The sequence below is a fragment of the Etheostoma spectabile genome, chromosome 9 (assembly GCF_008692095.1).
Source record: "Etheostoma spectabile isolate EspeVRDwgs_2016 chromosome 9, UIUC_Espe_1.0, whole genome shotgun sequence".
Lineage (NCBI taxonomy): Eukaryota > Metazoa > Chordata > Actinopteri > Perciformes > Percidae > Etheostoma > Etheostoma spectabile.
Genome location: NC_045741.1, coordinates 34016789 through 34038957, shown reverse-complemented (window position 1 = coordinate 34038957; position 22169 = coordinate 34016789). Strand labels below are relative to the sequence as shown.

Sequence of the window (22169 nt, the reverse complement as noted above, 5' to 3'; positions counted from 1 at the left end):
GTGGTGCGTGAACTTGGATTATTGTTGATGGATAAAAGATTCAGAGTGATAATAATAATAATTTAGGCACATCTTCTTGTTTTCTTCTTTGTTTCAAATGTGCACAATTATTATTTTGTTGCTAATGCTTGTCTTTACCGAACCACTAAAAGCTAACAATCGACAGGGACCAAAGAAGTATTAACTGTCTACTGTACGGAGAATCACAGCGGTCTTTGTAAATACCTTTTATAATCAGTATTATATATATGTTTTTGAACATGAGTAATGTGTTAATATCTGATCTCTTGAAGCCTTGCTTGTTCTTGTATTGTATTTTGGTTATTGTGCCACTGGTCACTTTAAAAGACTCCCTGTCCCCTGCAGCCATTTAGATGTTGAGATTGAGATCCAACAGGGATATGCATTGTTTAGCTTGGGGATTTTATTTCATGAAAGTGAACTGAAGTCACTTGTAAATCCAGTAATGGCTAGGTGCTCCTTTTATCAGTTCATGAATGGGTCGAAGTGGATTACCTGCAACAGTTTACCTCATTGATTAAGCTCCAACATGCCCTTATTTTGAAAGGTCAAAGATTACAAAATTACTAAAAATAATCATGCAGGCCTTGGTAATTTGTGATAGACTGGCCTACATGATAGCCATAATACAGCTCAAGAATACTTTATATTGTATTTATTGAACGTACATTTATATATTTGTATAGTAAGTTGTAATATATTTTGAAAGGCTTCCATTTTCGTCTGTATTTTTTTTAATTTTTTTTAACTAAATGAAGCGTTATGTGATTTTATGCACACAGCTCTGGAAAGATCAATCAAATTGGTCTCCATACCAACTTCAGTGCTTTTACTTTTATGAACTGAACTGCAGTGCAATGTATAAACAAAGAGCCCTGGAAGGTTCAATAAAGAGATAAACCACACATTCCTATTATCCTGACTGCTTCAGTTCCTTTTAGAGACTAGCTAAATCATTAAATCGTCAAAGGATTGTGGACCCGCATTGATAAGGGTGTCACTCTACCTGGAACATACATAAACATGGCCATAAACTTGCACATGTATCTCTCTCTAATGTCAATCAGATATAAAAAAACATCTGCGTGGTAGCAGGTTATTGATTTAAAGAGCAGGTGAAAATATATTTAAATATTAGTGATGACCGCTGATCCCTCTGAAGGATCCACCTTGATTCAGACTGACAAAGTGGTAAATCTACCGAAGGGTAACGTGAAAAAATAAAACATCAATAAAAAAAGCTTTTAATGTGCTTAATATTAAACAATACACCATATGATGCCAATTTTGGTAATCAAAAAAAGTATTGTATGTTTATTGATGCAAAAATTCACTCTACTTCAATCGGTGTCAATGCAAACTGCATGGTTGCCTCGTATGCCTTGAATTAATCGCAGTAAATACACACTCTTACCGCCTGAGCAGGTGTGGCTCAGGTAGTAAGAGCGGTCGCCTACCAATTGGAAAGTTGGCCTTGCAGTTCAATGCCGAAGTGTCCTTGGGCAAGACACTGAACCCCAAATGGCTCCCGATGCTGCGCCATCGGAGTGTAAATGTGTGTGAATGTTTATCTGATGAGCAGGTGGCACCTCATACGGCAGCCTTGGCCACAGTGTATGAATGTGTGTGAATGGTGAATGGTTCCTGAGTAGTTGTTAAGACTAGAAAAGCACTATATAAATACAGTCTATTTACAATAACATTTATAAACAGTACACTGCAGGCCCATTTGTTTTATTATGATTCTGTTTTAAATGGCGTAGAGTTTATTTGCACCAGGTGTGCACCTAGAGAGTTTTATTAGATGTTACTATACAAGAGTCTTGTTCTGAAATTGTACATGCATGAATTATCTCAAAAACAAAAGAAAGCACAAATAAAATCACACACAACTAAAAAACCACACTGAGCATCTTAAGTTAAAGGTACGACGTGTAAAGTTTTTATTGTGAACCAACATTTTCACACAGTGCACTAGAGAATGTATCTTTAAGGTCTGAGAAACTTGTTTAATGCATTTCTTGCCATTATTCTTTAGCCACACCATTGTCATGGTTTAAAGGCTGGCAGTGTCAGTTGGTTGCAGTGAGAATTTTAATCCACCAATTGGATGCTATCCTAATTCATTTGTGTCACAGATCCCCCATCCTTAAGGGATGAATCTCAATGACTAAGGATGTGTTGTTAGTTGCAGCGCCTCAAATATAATCTTAAAACTAATGACCAGTTCATACTTTGACATTGAGCTACCACAGAACAGTGACGTGGTAACAGTTGCATGTTACTGTTTTTTACATGTGACTGCTTGTCTACACATCTCACACACGTGTGATGGAACGGATTTGTTTTTATTTCAATCAAAACAGCTGTTTACACAGGCAGCTCATGTTTCACTCGCACTTGATGCACATAGCTGCACCCAAAGTGTATAACCACAACAGTTGTGTATTGGGCTCTGAGTTTGAACATGAGTGACCTGCATTTTGGGCCTAAACGCATCACGTTCAGACACTGCTTAGTAGGACCGCCCTTAACTACAACAGCAGTTAGACAATCTGCTGATGTGCTGCTTTCACTACGCAGCTTGTGTGCACACTGTGTACTAGTCTGTACCAACAATATAGGAAGGCCGCTAATCAAACTATCACTCTGCAATGCCACAACTTGTGCATTACACTGTTGGCCTTTTTACCACTTGTGGGCCACAAGTGATAAAAAGACCAACAGCGTGTCTTTAAATAAGTTGCTGTTGATATTGTACTACCTGTCCCTCATGGCCTGTACTAAAAGTTGTGCTCGTCAAACACAAAGGTTATTGTCAACCAGGCGCAGTGGTTAGCACTGCTGCCCACTGCAAGTTAAGATGGGTTAAATGCAGAGGATACATTGCTCGTATGTGTAACTATACTTACAGGGATATCTGTATTATTATTATATAACCAATGTGTCCCTGAGCAAGACACTTACCTCCTAGTTGCTCCAGAGGCGTGCAACCTCTGATATGTAGCAATTGTAAGTCGCTTTGGATAAAAGAGTCTGCTAAATGACATGTAATGTAATGTATTATATATTATTATATATTATCAGCCAACATCTGAATCCACTTTAAGCCCACATACATCATAGTTTTATTTATTTATGACATTGTGCAATATACTCCTTTTACTCTATTCTATTTATTGATGTGTGTATGTTATGTAAGAGATAAATGGTGCTGTTGATATCTGGTTCAATGTTTGTGTTGTGGATTATGTGTCAATATGCCTGCACTGTACAACAAATTGCCAGTCGGGGACATTAAGGTTTTCTAAGTCCAAGTCTAAGTTTAATAGTAGGCAACAGGACTATAGTTGGCTGTTCACACTAAGCCAGCTTTGCTAGAAATTCAAAACATATTAGGTAACACTGTCTCAACTCACAGAGGAAGAAAAACAAAATTGAATCCCACATTCCTTGAGTTTGTGGATTAGTTTCTCTGAAAGAGATTCCCACTTGACTGCTGAAAGGCAGGAAATGTATTGAGCAACGGCTGGGATCTGGACAGAGTTAAAAAAAAAGGGAAATTGATGTGTATAAATAACGCTACTATCCCTTTTATTTGAGATTTTTCTTGAAAAGCCATTCTGTTACCCAGCTTATGGCTGTTTTAAAGTTTAGAGTTGTCACCTCATCAAGTGGTTAAATATTCCAACAACAAAATGTTCACCTGACTCAAACACTTTTCCAAAACTGGGACGCAGACAAAGTTTTCTTCGAATCATCAAATCTAAAAAGAACTCTCAATGACATTTCTGAAACCTATAGTCTGTACATTCTGTATCTTTAGTTTTTTTTATACTCTTGCATGGAACATTTGAGAGTCTTGGCTGAGAAGGAGTGGTTTCTAACAAGAGTAAAGTCCCAGTAAAAGCCCAGTAACTGAACGTATTTACAAAGTCTATCTGACCTTAATATTACCTTATTATTACAATCACAAAAGAAGTAAAAGGGTTTGTTTCGTTTTATCCTACTGCTGCTGACAACCAGTGAAACACTGGAATATAGTCACATTTCAATAACAACATCCAGTTGTTTTTGATCAACAAGATTCACCATAGGACATTCTCGGACTTGTATTTGAACAATATGGGATCATGTGCCATTCCCAGAAATTAGCTGAGGAAATAAGTCTTGGAAATACACATTTTGTCTCCCAACTTTGTGGAGGGATTACTGCTTGTCCACTCTCCCTCTCTGCTCACACCAAATCCCTACTGTGGAGGTCTGGCGTCTGATTGGCTCTGCACTTTATCACAACGTCTTTATCCCCATGACTGACAGTATTTCCCTTTGCAGAAACAAGAACAACAGGATCAGTGAAAATTCATGCAGTCATTCTATTTCGAGGAAAATGTCATCATGTTCATAAAAGAGCTGTGTGTGTGTGTGTGTGTGTGTGTGTGTGTGTTACACTGTGTGGACTGCACTTCTTGTAGCAGATAAACACTGAATTAAACATCCGATATTTTACGATTTTCATGAATTAATTTGAGATAAACAAAGGCTTGTGACTCATAGTTTTGGCAAATTGCTGCTGGCTTAGTTTAAAGAGTGTTTATTGTATGTTAAAACGTATCTTTACATGCAGACCTATAGAGCCTGATTGACAGCTCCTTTTAGTCCAATCATAGGCTGCAAAGCTGCTTGACTGGAGGAAAGCCCACCTGGGATTTGCTCCACCGCATTTAAAACAGAAGGCATTTTTGAAAAGGCAACTATGTGTAATCATCTTCACTGGCCTATAATATTTATTTCTACAATGAATGAGAGCCTTGGATATTTTCTTTATACTCACTGGATTTAATAGCTTTACTTTAAAAGTGTGTTTTTAAACACTCTTAATATATCATGACTAATCCTATAATTACATAGAAGACAGGTTGTTTGGTACAGTGCTTTCAGATATCACTACCTCGTTCAAAAATATAATTGATGTAAACTTTATTGTTGCATGCAATTGTACACAGCACTACGTAAAATGTTAATCTCTGTATTTAACCCATCCTAAGCATTGGGAGCAGTGAGCCACTGTAAGGGCTGCTGTAAAGCAGTCGGAGAGCAGCTCAGGGATCAGTGTCTCGCTAAAGGTAGTCTATATCGACGATGTTTCAATTTTGGGATTTTTCACATGCCGCTGGAAATTCTGTCAGATGTCCCTCATTTCAGCTGGATGTTCGTCACCTTCTGCTGTCTTTGTGTTGGCACTCTAAACCTTATGAGGACTACAGTTAACTGCTCCTCAGATCTCAGCAGGGTAAATCCAGACAGCCAGCTAGACTATCTGTCCAATCGGAGTTTTTTGTTGCACGACTAAAACAACCTTTTAACGTACACATGTTCCACCAAAACAAGTTCCTTCCCAAGGCTATTTTGCAGAGACACTGTTGCTCCGACCGGTGCTTAGAGCCATCCAAGACAATTGTGATTGGTTTCAAAATTAAACCAGAGCATGTTTTTCTCCCATCCTGGAATGCTGAGTGGATTAGCCAGACCCTCCTTTACAGCTCTGTGGAAGAAGGCCCGGAAGTTGTGTGAGGTCCTGTTTTACCAGCAAAAAAGTGTTTCCACTGTTAAAAACTTATGTTCCACAGGATGATTCCTCAATGATTTGTTTAAAATAGAAACAGGCAACTTCTGCACAGCATCAGTACTAAAATCAAAAACTCTCCCCCCTAGCTGGTTGCACCTGTGTTTCTTTTTTTGTGTTGGAAATTGGGAAAACAAACTAGGAAAACAGAGCAAATCCACAAAACCATGCAAATAATAACTGTGAAAACATTCAACACACTTCCAATAAAACCAAATGCAAAATACACACACTGCTAAAACACAAACTGGGCAACTGACCAAAACATGTAGACGAGGAGCCAGGGATCTACCTCAAACCTCTAGGCCTTCCTCCTGAGCCACAAACCTTTATGAGCATGAGTTAATGACCTGGATCTAGTTTTCTTTCATGGCTGGTCCATTAATGTAATTGACTGCATGTACAGTACATCTAAAGGAGTTGTATGTAAACAATTCAAAGACAATTCTTTTTGTAGTAATAGTAGATTCCAATTGTGTTCAGAGTTTTCTAAAATCAAGTTGTCCCTATCATTACGCTGGTGACACACTGTTAACTGATGTTAGGTTACAATGGCATTTGTTATAACAAATGTTACCATGCCTATGAGATTTCTTGTTCAATTGACCTTCATAGCAACAAGCTTGTAACTTTTCAACCGCCGCCTCATCGGCCTCCTGCCCAGTTTATCTTGGCGAGCTGGAGTTTTGGGCAACAAATCAGCTGCTGTGAAGCCAACTACTCTTGCCTGAACGTTAGCACATCACACTAGCTGGCATGAAACAACATGTTTTACCCGTTTAGTGAGTGAAATGGTTCATGCAATAGGTCAAAAGTCTGAGTTTTGAAGTAATGGAAACTTAACAGTAGTCTGTGATTGCCGGTTTCATTGCGATTCAGCCAAAAGCTTTAATGATTGTAAATTGTAACACACACAGTCCAAATGTTGCTGATGCTGGATACTAGCTATGTTGGTCGACTGGATACTAGGTATGTATCGTGTCAACTGTGTCAGCATCAGTTGGGGTTGAAGACAGGTTTGAAAATGTAAGGGAAAAAACTGTGGTGTGAAGTAAGAAAAAAATGTGTGCTTACAAATCCTCTGTAGACGGCTCTTCACCGCTGCCGAGGCTGGCGACTCATGGCTACATTAGCCCTAACTTGCATAACACACCAAATTGTTGGTGGTTGGGTTGCATTGTGGGTACTGTAGGTGCCATATTTGGACAAAGAAGAACAGGTTGAAATCTGAGTCTAACAAAGTTAAAGGAGTGCAATCCTAAATCGTACTCTTTTAATAACTGTTGAGTTATAAAAAGTTAAAAACAACGTTTGATGCAGCCAGGTTAGGGTCATATGAATATCTCTGCCTCCTGTCTCCTGCTCTGGGGTCTTAGACTAGGCTAAGACAATGCATAGTTGATTAAACTGTATTGATTTTAGAATTTCACATTCAAATGATAAAACCTTTTGATCTGTGACCGAAAACGACCCCCAAAGGGGCCGAGCTTAGAGCCATATCTTTCCTCATTGGACAGCTAAGATGTGCTCGGCATGTTGCCATGCCAACGACGGACCAATGAGAATGGATTTGAATGCACCAGGTGAAAAGGAACCACCCCCAGGTGCAGGGGATAAATGGGTGTGATTTAGGAATATTCAGGACTGGTCTCACGTGACTCCATCATGGGGGAAGCATGGATCAGTTTGCTGTCAGCTGCAGTGTTATCATGTTGTTTGTGTCTTATTGTTTTTGTCTTATCATCTTCATCATTTTGTTGCATTAAACCTTTTCTTAATTCTCAATTGGACCAGAGCCTCCTTCCTCAGAGATCCAACGAACACAAAGTTACAAAATTCTAACATAACCTATAATGCACAACTAATGACCACACAAAACAATAGAAATAGTAGAGTTAGAACCTGATAACACTTAAAAAAATACGGCTTGATGTAGGTTTGTGTCTCCTCTGTATGTTCACACCTGCTCTCTGATGCCAGGACAGCCGCACATCAGTGAATGTGTGTGAATGCAGGCCGTGATAGCCTGCTACACACAAACTGACTAAAGGAAGTGTCAACAGACTAAACCTAAGTCTCAGAGTTAGTCAGTGATGATAAAATAAAATAAAAACTTGAAACTCATCATCTGGAAACTTTTACTAAAATACATTTTCCCCTTTAAAATATCTCTTCCATTTGTTTCAAGCATTTTAAAACTATTCGTTTACTTTGTTTTTAAAGCATATTTTTGTATCTTTTTTGTATATTCCCTCTTTTGTGAAACACATTATATGTTTTTGCATGAGATGTGCTAAATAAATGAAATTTATAATTTTGGCATTACCCTCTCCAGCTAATGGGGTAGTTGTTCCATCCATAAATATCTAAATTAATCCGTTAAGCAAACAGTAAAAAGTAAACAAAAAGTAATTCCAACATGCAGTAGAAGTGGCATTCCCATATATTGAATGGGTATATACAGTTTATGGTCATGTTGCGCCAGGTTATATGGTAAAAACATGCATTAGAAACATTAATAATACACAGCCTATGCGACCACTGGTTTTAATGAGAAGCTATAGTGGGAAACAATGTTGTTAACTCTTCTCACAAAGCAGTCTAATGATTTACTTTACACATATCTTTCCATTCCCCGCCCGGGGCTCAGCAGCCAATGGCTTGTCAGAGGTGCTATTTAAGACGCGGACAGTTCAAGAGGTTCAGATATCAGCGCTGTGAGCGCAACAGGATGCACTGAATTATTCTGAGAGGGAATACAGACATACACACACTCCTCCACTGCGCGATCCGATTGATTTAGTTCAGTGTTAAAGACAATTTTTCTAAAAGGAGAAAATCACACTAAGCTGCATAAGAAATGAAAGCGTGGCGACTTCGGTTTCTGTACTTTCTGGTGTTGAATGCAGCTGTACAGTATGTGACGTCTCTGGAAGAAGAGCTCTCCGAGTCTATTTTTGGTGAGTTGCCACTTCAAACTTTATCCATTTACTCTCACACCAAGGACACGTTTGTACAAAAGGGAAAGAGTTGAGCGGTTTAGCCTACCGGTGCAGACAGTCGCGTGTAAAGGATATTTGTGTGGAATTTACGCGCAGTAAGACTTGTGTCTAGGCTATACGCAGGGTATGTGTGTGTGTGGACTAAAAACGTTAACGCTCTATACGAGATAACTAAGTATCACGTGTCTATGACTAAACTTGTGTTTGTGTTTTTTGTCCAATGCCCAACTACTTACTACTATTGGCTATGAGAGACAGGATGTAAATTATGTCAGCGAGCTCGAGAGGAACAAAGTGGTGAACAAATTCAGGCTGCTCAATGATTTCAGCTTAAGTGCAGTTATGATCATTTTATGTTTACAATATGGCCCCATAAAGTACTTCAGCATCTTGTAATGTTGTGTAGTTGTGCAGTAGCACCCCCCCCCCCCCCCCCCCCCCCACACACACACACACACACACACACACCCACACACACCACACACACACCAACTTGAATGCCAGTGCCCCCCAGCTTACTGGACCACTGAAAGTTGAAGCAGATAATAGTTGGTGAGGTGGCAAGAACAAAGCTCTCTGTTGTTTCTATGGCGCTCAGTGTGACCAACTGAACTCATGTAAACTCTGACAAATGATCTTGTCTAAGGTGAATGCTCATTTGCTAAGTGGTCCTTGGGGGCGGGGCTTATTGGAGCCAGTTATTCAGTTAGTTAGTCAGGCATCCCAGCCAGAATATTAGATCAGATTTGTCCACTCTAACATCTAATTTCTCGACCGTCCTCTCCTTCAGGTAACTTGCTCGACCCTCTGAAAGACTTGTTTAACCACAAGGATGACAGCAATCAAAGTGTCGCCAAATTCTCGCTCAGAAAACCATCCGATCCCGATGATGACCTGTGTTACATCGTTCCAGGCAAACCCGAGTCCCTGGCTGCCTGCACCTTTAACAGCACCTCCAAAACCTTCCTGGTAATCCACGGATGGACGGTGAGCAGAGATGCTTCAACCTGTTGTGACGTGCTCTGGTCTTTAAAAAAAAACTCAGGCCTTTGTTCCTTTGACTCTCCTTTGGTTGTGACTTTTAGTGAGTCATTATTTTCACCAAATTCCAGGGCCATTAGGTCTTGCCAAATTCACTAACTATATTGACAAGAAGCCACATGTTGTAGGTAATACTAAACATGCTGTAGAGATAAACTGGACAGTGTTTAAATGTTAGGCCATTAAGCCAATTCTCCCTAAACTTCCTTTAATTATTACCAGTTATATTAGTACTAACGACCATGTTGCATTGTAAGGTTAATGTTTCAACTATCATTTCAACAGTTGAGTGGGATGTTTCAAAGCTGGGTGGCGAAGCTGGTATCGGCGCTGTACGAAAGAGAGCAGACGGCCAACGTCATCGTGGTGGACTGGCTCAGTTCGGCACAGAACCACTATGTAGTTGCAGCTCAGAACACCAAAACAGTGGGACGCGAGATCGCTCACTTCATCGATTGGATAGAGGTTGGTGGGATCAAAAATCCGTAGGTTTCACCCCAAAATGTTCCAATTGTCACTGTCCATTTTGGGGGAGTAGAACGTTTTTTACTACCTATTTATTAAAAAGGCAAAGCTAGTGAAAGTTCATAGTGGGTTTGTGAATCATCATCTGTGACACAAGAACATTGTTCTCTCTCTTTATAACAAGCCAAAACACCTTTACGTATAATTTATAACCATTAGTAACTTCTTGAGTAACATCTTATAAACCTTGTTTTAATATATACCCTACTGATAAACAGTACTAGTCACTTTGTAACGGGATGTGTCACTTTATCATCTGTCATGATTTTTTAAATCTTGTAATGTTTAGTTTACCAGTGAAGGAGAGTATTTTTGTCACTGATTGCCAAAATCCTATTTTAATTATAGGAAACCACCAACATGCCTCTAGAGAACATCCACCTGATTGGCTACAGCCTCGGGGCTCATGTGGCAGGATTTGCTGGAAGCCAAGCAACGAATAAAGTTGGAAGAATAACTGGTAACAAAAATATATTACATTTGATAATGTGTTTTGCAGTTTCATTTTGTTTAGAAAAATCAGTTAATTGTGAGTTGATTGCTTAATTATCTGTCACCTGTCTCTGTCTGCAGGGCTGGACCCAGCTGGTCCTGACTTTGAGGGAGAGCATGCACACAGGCGTCTATCCCCGGATGATGCTCACTTTGTAGACGTCCTCCACACCTTCACACGGGGCTCCCTGGGTCTCAGCATCGGGATCCAGCAGCCTGTCGGCCACGTAGACATTTACCCAAACGGCGGCAAGTTCCAACCGGGCTGCAACCTCAGGGGGGCCCTGGAGAAGATCGCTAACTTTGGGTTATTTGGTGAGCGACTTATAATGTTACATGTAAAAGTGTAAACTTAAACTCTTTAATCACAACACAAAATAACTGTCTTTTTTAAATTTTCAAAATAATGAACATTTTGATGATTAAATTAGCACTTCCTGACACCTTATTCTCCCTAAAGGATTTCTGAAATACTAAAGACAACTTTACACATGATTTCCCATAACTAAACTGTTATTGTGATATCAGCAGAAATTTAGAATGTTATATTTGTATATTTTAACAGGTTACAATGCATATTAATACACACACAGAGTACATAGTCCAGCAGCTCCAATAACACTGGAGTCTTAAAAGTGAACATTGTTACTGTCACGTGACCCCAGTTACAATGGGCTGAAATTAAACAGATGGCTCCAAACATGGCTGAATAGGTTAATGTGTCAAGGACACCTATCTAAAGTGAGGTCAGTAAAGCAATGGAAAAGTAACAAATTCACATGAATGTAATTAAATGTGGTTCCCTGGTTCCTCCTCAGCTATTACTGATGCAGTGAAGTGTGAACATGAGCGCTCTGTCCACCTGTTCATCGACTCTCTGCTGAACGAGCAGGAAGCAGCCAAGGCCTACAGATGCGGCAGCAACGACATGTTTGACCGCGGCATGTGTCTCAGTTGCCGCAAAAGCCGCTGCAACGCAGTGGGCTACGATATCAGCAGGGTCCGCAAGGCACGCAACGTTCAGCTGTACACCAAAACACGAGCCTCTATGCCTTTCAGAGGTCAGTGGACTTTATCTAATACTGTGTTTGTTTTCAATGTTTAATGTTCAATGTGGATGGTTCAGTTTGTGGGAGGTTGCACAATTCTGCTATTTACCCAGAGCCAGATGAACTAATAATGTTGCAAAAACAAGGTCCAGTGGCAAAATTCTAAGTTCTGAGCTCAAAGTGTTTCAGTTTCCGTTGGCTTTGATGGCAAACTTCTGATCACCTGCAGCTTAAGTTTGCTGAACCAAGTAAAACTAAATCAGCAGCTCCACTTTCACATGCATGTTTAAAATGTTCCAAATGCTTTCTTGCTCTGCAGTTTACCACTATCAACTGAAGATCCACTTCTCCAGTAAAGTGAATCGTTCAGAGATGGAGCCGTCCCTCACTGTCTCACTGCACGGAACAAAAGGAGAGGCTGAAAACCTAGAGCTTAAACTGTGAGTGGGTGATTTAAAAACCTTTATAAAAGAGAATGACAGCACTGTGACTTGCATGTTGCAAGTCATTAGTTGTTTTGTAACAGTAGCACAGTAGTCTAAGGAAACAGCATGAAGTAGAAACCATAAACAGGGACATAACTTGGCAAGAGACTTGGCAACATGTGCTCCTGCTATGTAGGGTTACATCATGGTTTTATGATGCAGTGTTTATGAGGCCTATAGCTTTATAAAATACTCCTACTGGCTACTAGTAACTTTTCTCTATTTTTATCTGGCAGAAATGAGAAAATAGCGACGAATAAGACACATTCATTTCTGCTCGTGACTGAGAAAGATATCGGAGATTTGTTGATGTTGAAGTTTAAATGGGAGGAGGAAAACAGTTGGTCAGCCTCCAACATGTTGAAGATGGTTTCCTCTTGGTGGTCCGGTGACTCAGAAAGCAACATGGAGGTTCACAAGATCCGCATCCGAGCTGGCGAGACCCAACAAAAGTAAGCTGTGCTATATGAAATACCTATACAAAGTCCTAAAAAAACTGGAAATGTGACAAAAAACAGACTTTTGCATTATTTCTAGTAGTAGAAGTAGTACAAAATTCCAACCTGTAACGCTTATCTTGTTATTAATAAAGTTATTGCGGTAGATAAAGACTTACCATACAGACTGGTTGTGTTTTTCAGGATGGTGTTCTGTGTAAAAGACCCTGAAGCTCAGAAATTGACACAAGAGGTCACATTTGTTAAATGTAAGGATGCATGGAGGACAAAACCGACACATACTCCAAAAAGGTAAGATACTCTCTGCGGTTTCCCCAATTACTATTAACATTACTGGAAATGCTCTGAATAAAAACAATTTTTTGTCCATAGAGTAACTCTGAAGAACTACTGACCTCCAAGAAAAGACACCACTGTTGAACACCCTTTAGTCCATTTCAGCACTTAAAGTAAATAATTTGTACACCTGTAACTTATTTTATTTCTTGAAATGATAGAAATCTCTCACCTCCTTGTATATATCCCAAAAAGTATGTTTGTTTGTTATTTAAAACAATATGTGTTTGAATACTGTAAAATATTTTTTAAGAGCTGTTCTAATGACACTTTAAAGGTGCAATATGTAATATTGACAGCTAGTGTTTCAAATAGTTACTGTAGTACCAATTCAAAGTACTCTAAAGAGTCGTCTCCCTCGGCCCCTCTTCCCCAGTCCCAAAGTTCATGTTGGTTGCCATGCTGAGACCACAGTATCCACAACAATGTTGCTAGATGTTTGTCTCACATTGCCAGACATTACTTCACAGCACAGCAGATTAGCTAACGTTAGATACTGGCTACGTTAGACATAAAAGCCCTTGCTCATGCAGAGCTCTATACTCAACTGACAGACACACTTTTCGGTTTAGAATTACGGTAGGAACAGCTAAAAATAACACTACCTTGCCGTCGTCCACCCAACTGAACAGACTTTATTGGCTTAGAATCACGGTAAAAAACACAGAAATTAACACTAACGTTACGTTGCTGTCTTCTCCACCTGACTGAACACACTTTATTAGCTTAGAATTATGGCAACAATCGCTAAACACACTGCAGACTCACGGTCATCTCTTACGGATTTACAGTCCCCTTCTCTTGGCTTAAAATAACTCCCCGTTGTCAGCTACGGCCGCTGAACAGGCTACACGTTGTAAACAGCCGTGGCCCAGTTGCGTGGTCCTCTGGTAATGTTAGCAGGGTTTGCATGGCGGCGTTAGCCAGGACCAGTCAGGATCACTTTCCTGGCTGTGTCTCAGTTGTTTTTGCGAGTAACCAACTCTGGTACTCTAGCTATATAATTCAATGGGGGTACACAAATGTTGAAATGACATAAAATGCCGTCCCTTGATAAATTATTCAGAAGCTAATGCTTACCTGTTCAGGAAGAACTTTTTAATTTTTAGATTTATTACAGTAAATGTATTATATTTTGGACCTTTTAACGGTAACTTCATTGGTGTGCGACAAAGAAATGCCGTTGTCTTTGTTGCATGTTTTGTATCTAAAGAGAGTCACTGAGGTGTGACTGATTGACCGTAATAGAGGTTCTGATGTCCCATTGTGTAAAATACCCTGAGTGTAAATATCATGATTAGCATGAATAATTTCCTCTCTGTGTCCATGGAGGTCAGCAGACACTATGGAAAATAACAATTAAGAGGATTTTGTCAAGGTGTTTTATGCAATAGGTACAGTTGATTGACATTTATGTATTATATAACTAACACAGCATTCACCACTGTGGCTCACAGCACTATTTGTGACTGCTGGACCTGTAACGGTGTGCCTAACGGTTGCCAGAAGTAAGCTGTTACAAATTGAACTTGTTTTAACTTATCTGCTGTTTTTAACCTCAATGTGCTTTATTATTATTTTATGAACTTTTACTGTAACATCTGAATATTCAAAAGTGGTTTTAAATACTTTGTTTTACGGCTACCTCTTTGCAAGGTGTTACTTTGAATACAGTATGTTACCTCAAAGAAGCACTTGCCAATTTGTCTACCATAGTTCTATTTAAGTTTGATGAGGTACTTGATGCTCAGTGTGAGGTAGATAGCAGAGTTTATATCATGGTGTCCTTTTTTGTACTGTCGATCATGGGTCACTCTTCACTGCAGTTTCTTCTGTGCACCTGACCTTTCAAATCTTGACTAATGCTTTTCTATTCCTAATTATGTGTTGTAGCAGTTCTGTGAGCGATATCTAAACCATGGCTCTTTAAGTAAGTAAGTAAAATGTATTTATGAAGCTCTTTTCATAGGCATAAGTCAGAAAGTAGTAGTTACACAAGAAACACAATATAGAGTGAGAACACAATCAGTATTACAGAACAATATTGAAAGTGTAGACCAGGTATATACCGGTCAACTAAACAACTGTCTACAGTTATAATATGTCTTTATCTGCCACACATGCCGTAGCCTGACCGTGCAATACTGTGTGTGATAATTTTAAATTGAATCTTTTATGCAACAGGAAGCCTGTGATAGGACTTAATTACCAGGGTAATGTGAGATCGTCTATTAGACCAAGTAAGTAGCCGTGCAGCAGCGTTCTGGAATGACTGAAACAATCCAGAGCAGACATATGAAGTGAGGAAAAAAGTGCGTTACAGTAGTCAATGCGATAATATAAAGGCTACTTTAGAGATTGGTACTGTAATCATTGTGACTTCATTTCCACCTACTTTAAAAAGTGGAAATGTTTTCCTTTTGCACTGAAAACAGAGGAAGAGATTGCTTAACCAAGTTACTTGTACAGTTTTGTAAATACCATATATGATAGTAGGGAACACTTATATATTTTTATCCATGAATGAATTCAATCTGTAAAATGTGCATTTCTATAATCTTTTGTACATATTTGTGAATATTCCCTGTACTGTATGAATTTCTTCTAATAAACCAAAAGTGTCATCTGGAAGGTCACCCTCAGTCTGACTTTTACTTTATGGTTGTGGCAGTGAAAAATGATAATAAACTAACTAAATCATGGAACTACAATACACCAATACAAGGGAAATACAGCAATATAATGGAAATAAATTAAAGATTAAGAATAATTAAAGATAAAGAGAATGCTAAACAAAAAGGGTAAGTTTTAATGTTCCTTTTAATGGTATTATAGATTGACACCCTTAGCTTTTCTGGCAGGCTATTGTAGTGACAAGGACCATCAACTCCAAATGCAGCCTCCCCGTAATCCTTTGTACTCAATCAGGCAACAAGTGAAAGGCCATTGTCAGAGGACCTGAGTGATCTAGGGCGAGCATGTGTTGAGAGCATGTTTGACAGGTATTCAGGCGCTAGTGAATTTGACAATAGAAAGGAGAGCATGGCAGTAATCAAGCCTGCTGATGATGAAAGCATGCATGCATCTCAGTATCTGCCAATGAGATAAACCGCTACACTTAACAATATTTCTAAGGTGATAAAAGGCTGTTTAAGTGAGATACCTGGTGCAAGATTCAAAGTCAAATCATGGTCTAGAAGCATGCCAGGATTCTTTGCTTGGGGCTTGGCATATTGTACCAAGGACTTTAAATTATTGCACAGTATCTCTCTCTGCTTTCTCCGATGATTAAAATCTCTGTCCTATCTTGTGATCAATGCACTATCAAGAGATCTCATTGGGAAATGTATAGTTGTGTATCATCAGCATAGCTATGCAAATTAATCCTGTGTTTTCTGATTATATTTCCCAGTGGCAGCATATAAAGACAAAACAACACAGGTCCCAGAATAGAACCTTGAGGAACTCCACATGTTATGCTAGTTTTAGCTGAGTATTCGTCACCAAGGGAGACAAAATACTCTCTCCCGGACAGACAAATCATAAAACAACCTAAAACTGAGCCAGAGGAGCCAACACACTTCTGCAGTCTGTTATTAAGGATGTTGTGGCCAACTTGATCAAATCAAAAGCAGCGCTTAAGTCTATGGAATTGTTCCATTGCTATTGTTCATGCTTACCAGCTCAAGGTTGTTTAATTATCAGTACAAAACCTGTGTGATCAAAACATTTTTAATAATTTAAACTCTCACATCTGTTTTTGATACTAAAGTTCTGGGAATTGTTAAATTACACAAAATTGTCAGGTCTAGTTCCTGTGTCAAGTTTCTGTGTTTAGTTGGTTTCATGTTTTCTGTTGTTTATTTCCATTTCCTGTTTTATTTTGAAGTCTCTTTATTCCCTTATGTGTTGTCTTGTTTTACTTTGTGTCTTCTGGTAGTCCCGCCTTTGTAATTGTCTGATGTCTTTCACCTGTTCACCTGCCTTGTGTCACCTGCCCCTTGTTATCTCTCGTTTACTTTAGTCCCACTGCTTTCTGTGTCTGTGTGTTAGTGGTTCATTGGTTGTCCTTTGGCAGCTGTCTTTTGTGAAGAGTTCTGTCTTGTGTTTTTGTACTCCTGGATTTTTTTGCCCGTTTCTTCCGTCTTCCTGTTTTTCTGGATTTACGTTTGTAAGTCACTTTCTGTTCTCATTAAATTATTTCAAACTGCTGCACCCTCCTCGTCTTCCTGCACTTTGGTCCTAGCCTTCAACCCTGACAAAATAAGCTCTGTGATTTCTTTGTGTCCTTGTAGCTGTGAAGCCATCTTTCATTTTGTTTACTTTCTTTAATCTATTATTTTTGTTAAATATTGGATGATATATCCTATTTGGCCGGCAACAATGAAACCTTGATCTTTCTTTGATAAAACTGCTATCATCTCATGGACGTCTGAAATGTGACAAAACAAATGTTGTTTTTTTTCTTGCAACATTTTAACCTTTGTAAAAAAATGTAATTTGTATCTATAACTTTCAAATACAAACTTTAGACATCCCTCACTCATCCATGAGACATCCATGTGAACATATTTAGTGACTTTACACCACTACAAATCATAAATAGTAACGACTACTCTTTGAGATGACAAACATGTTTACGGCCACTTTATTAACTTGGCTTTGTAAGCTTCAGGCCAAAGGTCCTTCCAAGAGTCCTTTTATGTTCCAATAGTTTATCTCAGTCACACTCACTATGACAATAATAAAGTGGATAAAGTTTCACTGAGGAAAAGCTGGGTGGCCAACAAGGCTAAAGTTAGCCGAAAGTTCAATCACAACAGCAAGGACACTGCAAGGCAAAACAAAGAGTCCAATCAGTCTTCGTAGGGACGGGTGACTTTCATTCGCAGCTGTACGTGTATGTTATGTGGCCTCAAAGGGGTTGACTGGCCCACAGTTTGCATCAACATTGTTGTTTTCCACAACACATGCATCACAGGAGACTTTCGCCACTTATTGAAATGTGAACATGTGACACAAGGAAAATCAAATGGATAATGACGTACTTTGTCAGTCTACCTACACCTCTCACTGCATGCCTGAGAGCAGTGGTGGAGGAAGTACAGAACCTCAGTTCTTAAGTAAAAGTACACAGACATATTTACTTGAATAGAAGTAGAAGTACCACAATGACAACCCTACTTAAGTGAAAGGGGGGAAAAAAATACCTGATTTTTAACTGTACTTAAGTATTAAAAGTAGAAGTACTTGCATAACAGTTTATTCTCAATGTATATACAATATAGGGATGCTTCACATATGACCAACCAGAATATCGGGAGCAGCAGCGGTAGTACCGGGAGCAGTATGTGCTTGGCCAATAAATGCTATTGAAATGCTGGTCTTGGCGTGGCCATAGTGGGATTCGTAATATCGTGAGCGGTACCGGGAGCTGGACGGACTGCTGCTGCTGAAGCCTTCCCTGCGAACTGCAAACGTGTGACGGTCAGGAAGATGTTTTGGCAGGGGGAAAAACTGATCAGGAAATGTAACGGAACATTGTAGAAATGTAGTGGATTAGAGAGTCTAGATAATTGCTGCAAAATGTGACAAAGTAAAAGTTAAAAGTATGCACTATTGATTCTTTTAAGTAAAGTACATAAAAGTGTGTGTGTGTGTGTGTTTGGGGTCAGAGATCACTCCATGTCAGTGGTGTCCAGTCTAAGGCTGCAGAGGCAGACAATGAATCCCATCACTCCAGACAGAGTCAGGATAGCCAGCAGGATGGCCCACCAATGAACCTGCAGAGGATGGAAAAAATATTGCATGTGAGTTTGGATTACTGTTGACTGTATTTCTTGACCAGGCTTTTGTCATGCTAATCAGAGAAATGTTGTGCATCACCAGAGTAGTTGAAACCAAAGAAATATTTTTTTTTCTTCAATTATTTCTTTAAAAAAAATGACTTCCATTATTCAAATCATTGCAGATCTGTCAAATTACTAAGTAATTGATTAATCATTGAAGCATTAATTCAAAATTTCAGTTTGCATGTTCCTAACATTTCTCTGAACTCCCAACTATGACCCCAATACAGTGTGTGCTGATAAATGTGAGCAGCACAACAAGAAAATTTAACATGTTTAGGTTCAGTGTTTGATTTTTCAATATGAAGCACAATTTTCACATTTCATTTGTAAAAAAACAAAAACAAAAAACAGTACTCCATGATTGACTGTGATCGTTTTTAAGTAGGCCCACATTAGAAAATAAGTCAGCAACACAATGTGCTGTAGGTGTGTAAAACAACACAATGGTTCCTGACTAAGGGGTCATTTCTGTGTCCAGTGACACAGATGACTAATCCTTAAGGTGCTCTTTCAACAACCAAATGGGTGTTACTTATTATTCACGCTATCACGAGGAACTGAACCATAAAGGCAGCTACAACTGAAACAACAAAGACAGCTGAACATCACGACAGGACGTTTAAGAAACACACAGAGCTGAGGATGTGACCTTAGGGAAACATCTGCTGCATTTTAACAAAGACAATGTACGCAGCCATAGAATACATTAAATAATCATTGTTAAAAAAGTCCCCATGACAACATTTTACAGAAGGAAGTCAACTCACAGGAACTACACATCAATCACTTTTCAACCACGTAATCGATGTTGAAACGTGTCTGACCTGATGGCCAGAAAACCATTGATCAGGACATCTGCTGAGCTTCTTTATGTCCAGATGGTTTTCTGTGCATGTGTACAATTAGACACTGACTTTCTTTTGAAACAAGTAAAGTAGTTAAAGAAAGTAAAACTCTTAACTCTTTTAAGTCTAGGATTAGGCTTTTAAAAGGGTCTGCCAACTGAAATACTGATTAGATTCACTGATCAGAACACTGTGAAGCTTTCTTTGTTAACACACACAGATTAGTTTAAATTCACATAGTGCATGGATTAACAAACATGTTAAATGCACATTTCTTATTTTAAGGTGCAGTATCACCAGCAGGTGTTACAGCCTGGTGCAGCCAGCTTAAATGTAAAGCACAATTTAAACTATAGAGGGACCTGTTCATCCTAACATTACTCCACAGTGCCACTAGTGATCAAAAACTCAGCAGGGTGCCTTTAAAATGGAATAATGCAACTTTTACTGTGACAATAACTCTATAATGGTAAATGCTTAATTGTAGTATTTGGTAACTCAAGTAGAGAAGAGTCAGCAAACTAAGACTAACAAAAAAACCCTGAATGCATCAAATTAAGTAAGGGTGCATTTCATTGCTTATGAATTCAACCTGTGACACCCTCCATTATTTCACATGTGCTGTTATCTTATGTACGTATGTGTTATCAAACTTATCGTAGGAAACCTTTACCTTCATCCACTCTGCTATGTCATCAAATTCCTCGAATTTGAGAAATGAATTTTTCAGTCTTGCGATGGGGCCGTCTGCATCCAGCAGACGACACACATGGAATTTGTCACAGTATCCTTGGTTCCCTGAGCACGGAGCTCCGCCAACCAACGGCAATGCCTTCTTTTGAAAGTGACGAGATAGCACGGAGGAGGTGGTGCTAGCACACGTCTCAGGCTTATCTGCCATTGGTACAGAGAAATTATCATTAAAACATACCATAATACGTACATATCATGTATGTGCTTAAAGCCATTATGTACTGTATATAATTTAAACATTCTGTCTTTGGTTGTAAGTGTTCTGCAATAAGAAAGAAACAAAGTAATTCAAAATATGAAATGCCTTTGAAACACAGATACCAAACTTCATGTTATACTGTGTACATGGACCATTATGTCAGATGTTGTCTCTTGTGATAGTTTTGAGGGCATGTAATGGGAAAAAGTAAACCTTGGTACAAATTGACACAAGCTGACATGTTGGGACACAAAGTGTAAACACATTCCACAGTAGTACAGTAGAGGACATTGGCTAGTTACCAGGCTGCTGACAGCACATGTGGCATTTCTCCTTCATGGAGTCCCCTGGACAGTTACACTGCTGCAGGCTGTGCTTCACACACACAGACTCCGCACAGACCTGCAAAGAGAACCAGAAGCACTTTGTTAAGTTTAGACATCCCTGGGCTTAGATGAAGATGAGGAAATTAAGCTTATACCGTGACATCACTGTTGGGTGTGGTTACAGGTGCAATTCGAGTTCAAGTGCATTTCGGACCACACACAAACTGACTTGAAACTTTGGACCAGAGTTATAGTGATACACTGCTTTTTAGCCTAGTGTTAAAGGGATAGTTTGGACTTTTTTGATTTGGGGTTGTATGAGGTACTTATCCATAGTCACTGTATTTTATCACCTACGGCACACCTAATCAATATCAGTTCAAGTGTAGGCTATATTTAGAATATTTTTACCTTTCCATTGAAGCTCTCTTCAAAGCCACAAGCAACCAGACTCCTAACACAGTAATTTTACATTGCTGAACGAGTTGCTAGTCTACCGCTTCCTAGATGGGTTAGTTAGTTAGTGTTATTGAGTGACTTTGGTGTTAAAGGGTTAGTTCGGATTCACCTGATTGACTATGGACAGGTAGCCTCATATAACCCCGCATCCACCATTCTGAATCTCTCTAAATTACTCTTTAAGGTGTTTTTTCCTTCTGTTTCCAAATATTATAACATTGTTTGTTTATATTGTAATCCTCTGAACATATATATACACATATGTATATATATATATATATATATATATATATATATGTATATATATATATATATAAGTATATATATTTACCTACACTGGGAACACATTCTGGATATTTTAATCTTTTATTTTTTTCAAAAGTGTTTTGAAGAAGTGAACCAAAATTTGTGTTACCTCTGTTTATTTGTACAGAGGGAGTCAGTTTTCCTATTTTTTGTTCCTTTGATTCTAAGAAGGATTTGAGCCTTCTGCTGAAAGTGAGTCAGCATAATTTATGATTCATTTGAACACAATAACTAAAACTCCACCTTTATTTTGGATTATATTTCTTGCATGTTAACATTTTTTTAACTTTTCCAGTTATGTTCCATGTTTGTGGATGAGAACATCAGGGGATAGCACACTTTGCACATTTGGAGAGTAATATATTAAAAACACAGCTGGAATAAATCCCTCGCC

General features: G+C 38.9%; 2 protein-coding genes across 2 annotated transcripts in view; one reads left to right on the top strand and one right to left on the bottom strand.

Moving 5' to 3' along the window:
- Positions 1–8342: 8342 nt before the first annotated feature.
- lpl2a (lipoprotein lipase 2 a) lies at positions 8343–15666 on the top strand. Its single transcript, XM_032525213.1, has 10 exons — positions 8343–8607; positions 9440–9636; positions 9976–10155; positions 10564–10675; positions 10789–11022; positions 11526–11768; positions 12076–12196; positions 12478–12693; positions 12883–12990; positions 13072–15666. Exons 1-10 carry the CDS (start codon positions 8508–8510, stop codon positions 13091–13093), a joined length of 1533 nt encoding a protein of 510 aa, XP_032381104.1. The 5' UTR covers positions 8343–8507; the 3' UTR covers positions 13094–15666.
- The window catches only part of si:ch1073-396h14.1 (disintegrin and metalloproteinase domain-containing protein 10), a 37850-nt gene continuing 31342 nt past the window's right edge, over positions 15662–22169 (bottom strand). Inside the window, exons 13-15 of the mRNA XM_032525209.1 lie at positions 20987–21086; positions 20406–20626; positions 15662–18818 (exon numbers count right to left, since the gene is read on the bottom strand). Of these exons, the coding sequence (XP_032381100.1) occupies positions 18714–18818; positions 20406–20626; positions 20987–21086 (426 nt within the window). The 3' untranslated portion in view covers positions 15662–18713. The remainder of the gene's footprint in view (positions 18819–20405; positions 20627–20986; positions 21087–22169) is intronic.

Bases quoted from the DNA above. Each gene is read 5' to 3' on its own strand.
- lpl2a (XM_032525213.1), top strand. From the start codon at position 8,508: ATGAAAGCGTGGCGACTTCGGTTTCTGTACTTTCTGGTGTTGAATGCA. The intron at 9,637-9,975 runs GTGAGCAGAGAT...TCATTTCAACAG, and splicing joins TGGTAATCCACGGATGGACG to TTGAGTGGGATGTTTCAAAG. The intron at 10,676-10,788 runs GTAACAAAAATA...CTCTGTCTGCAG, and splicing joins TAAAGTTGGAAGAATAACTG to GGCTGGACCCAGCTGGTCCT.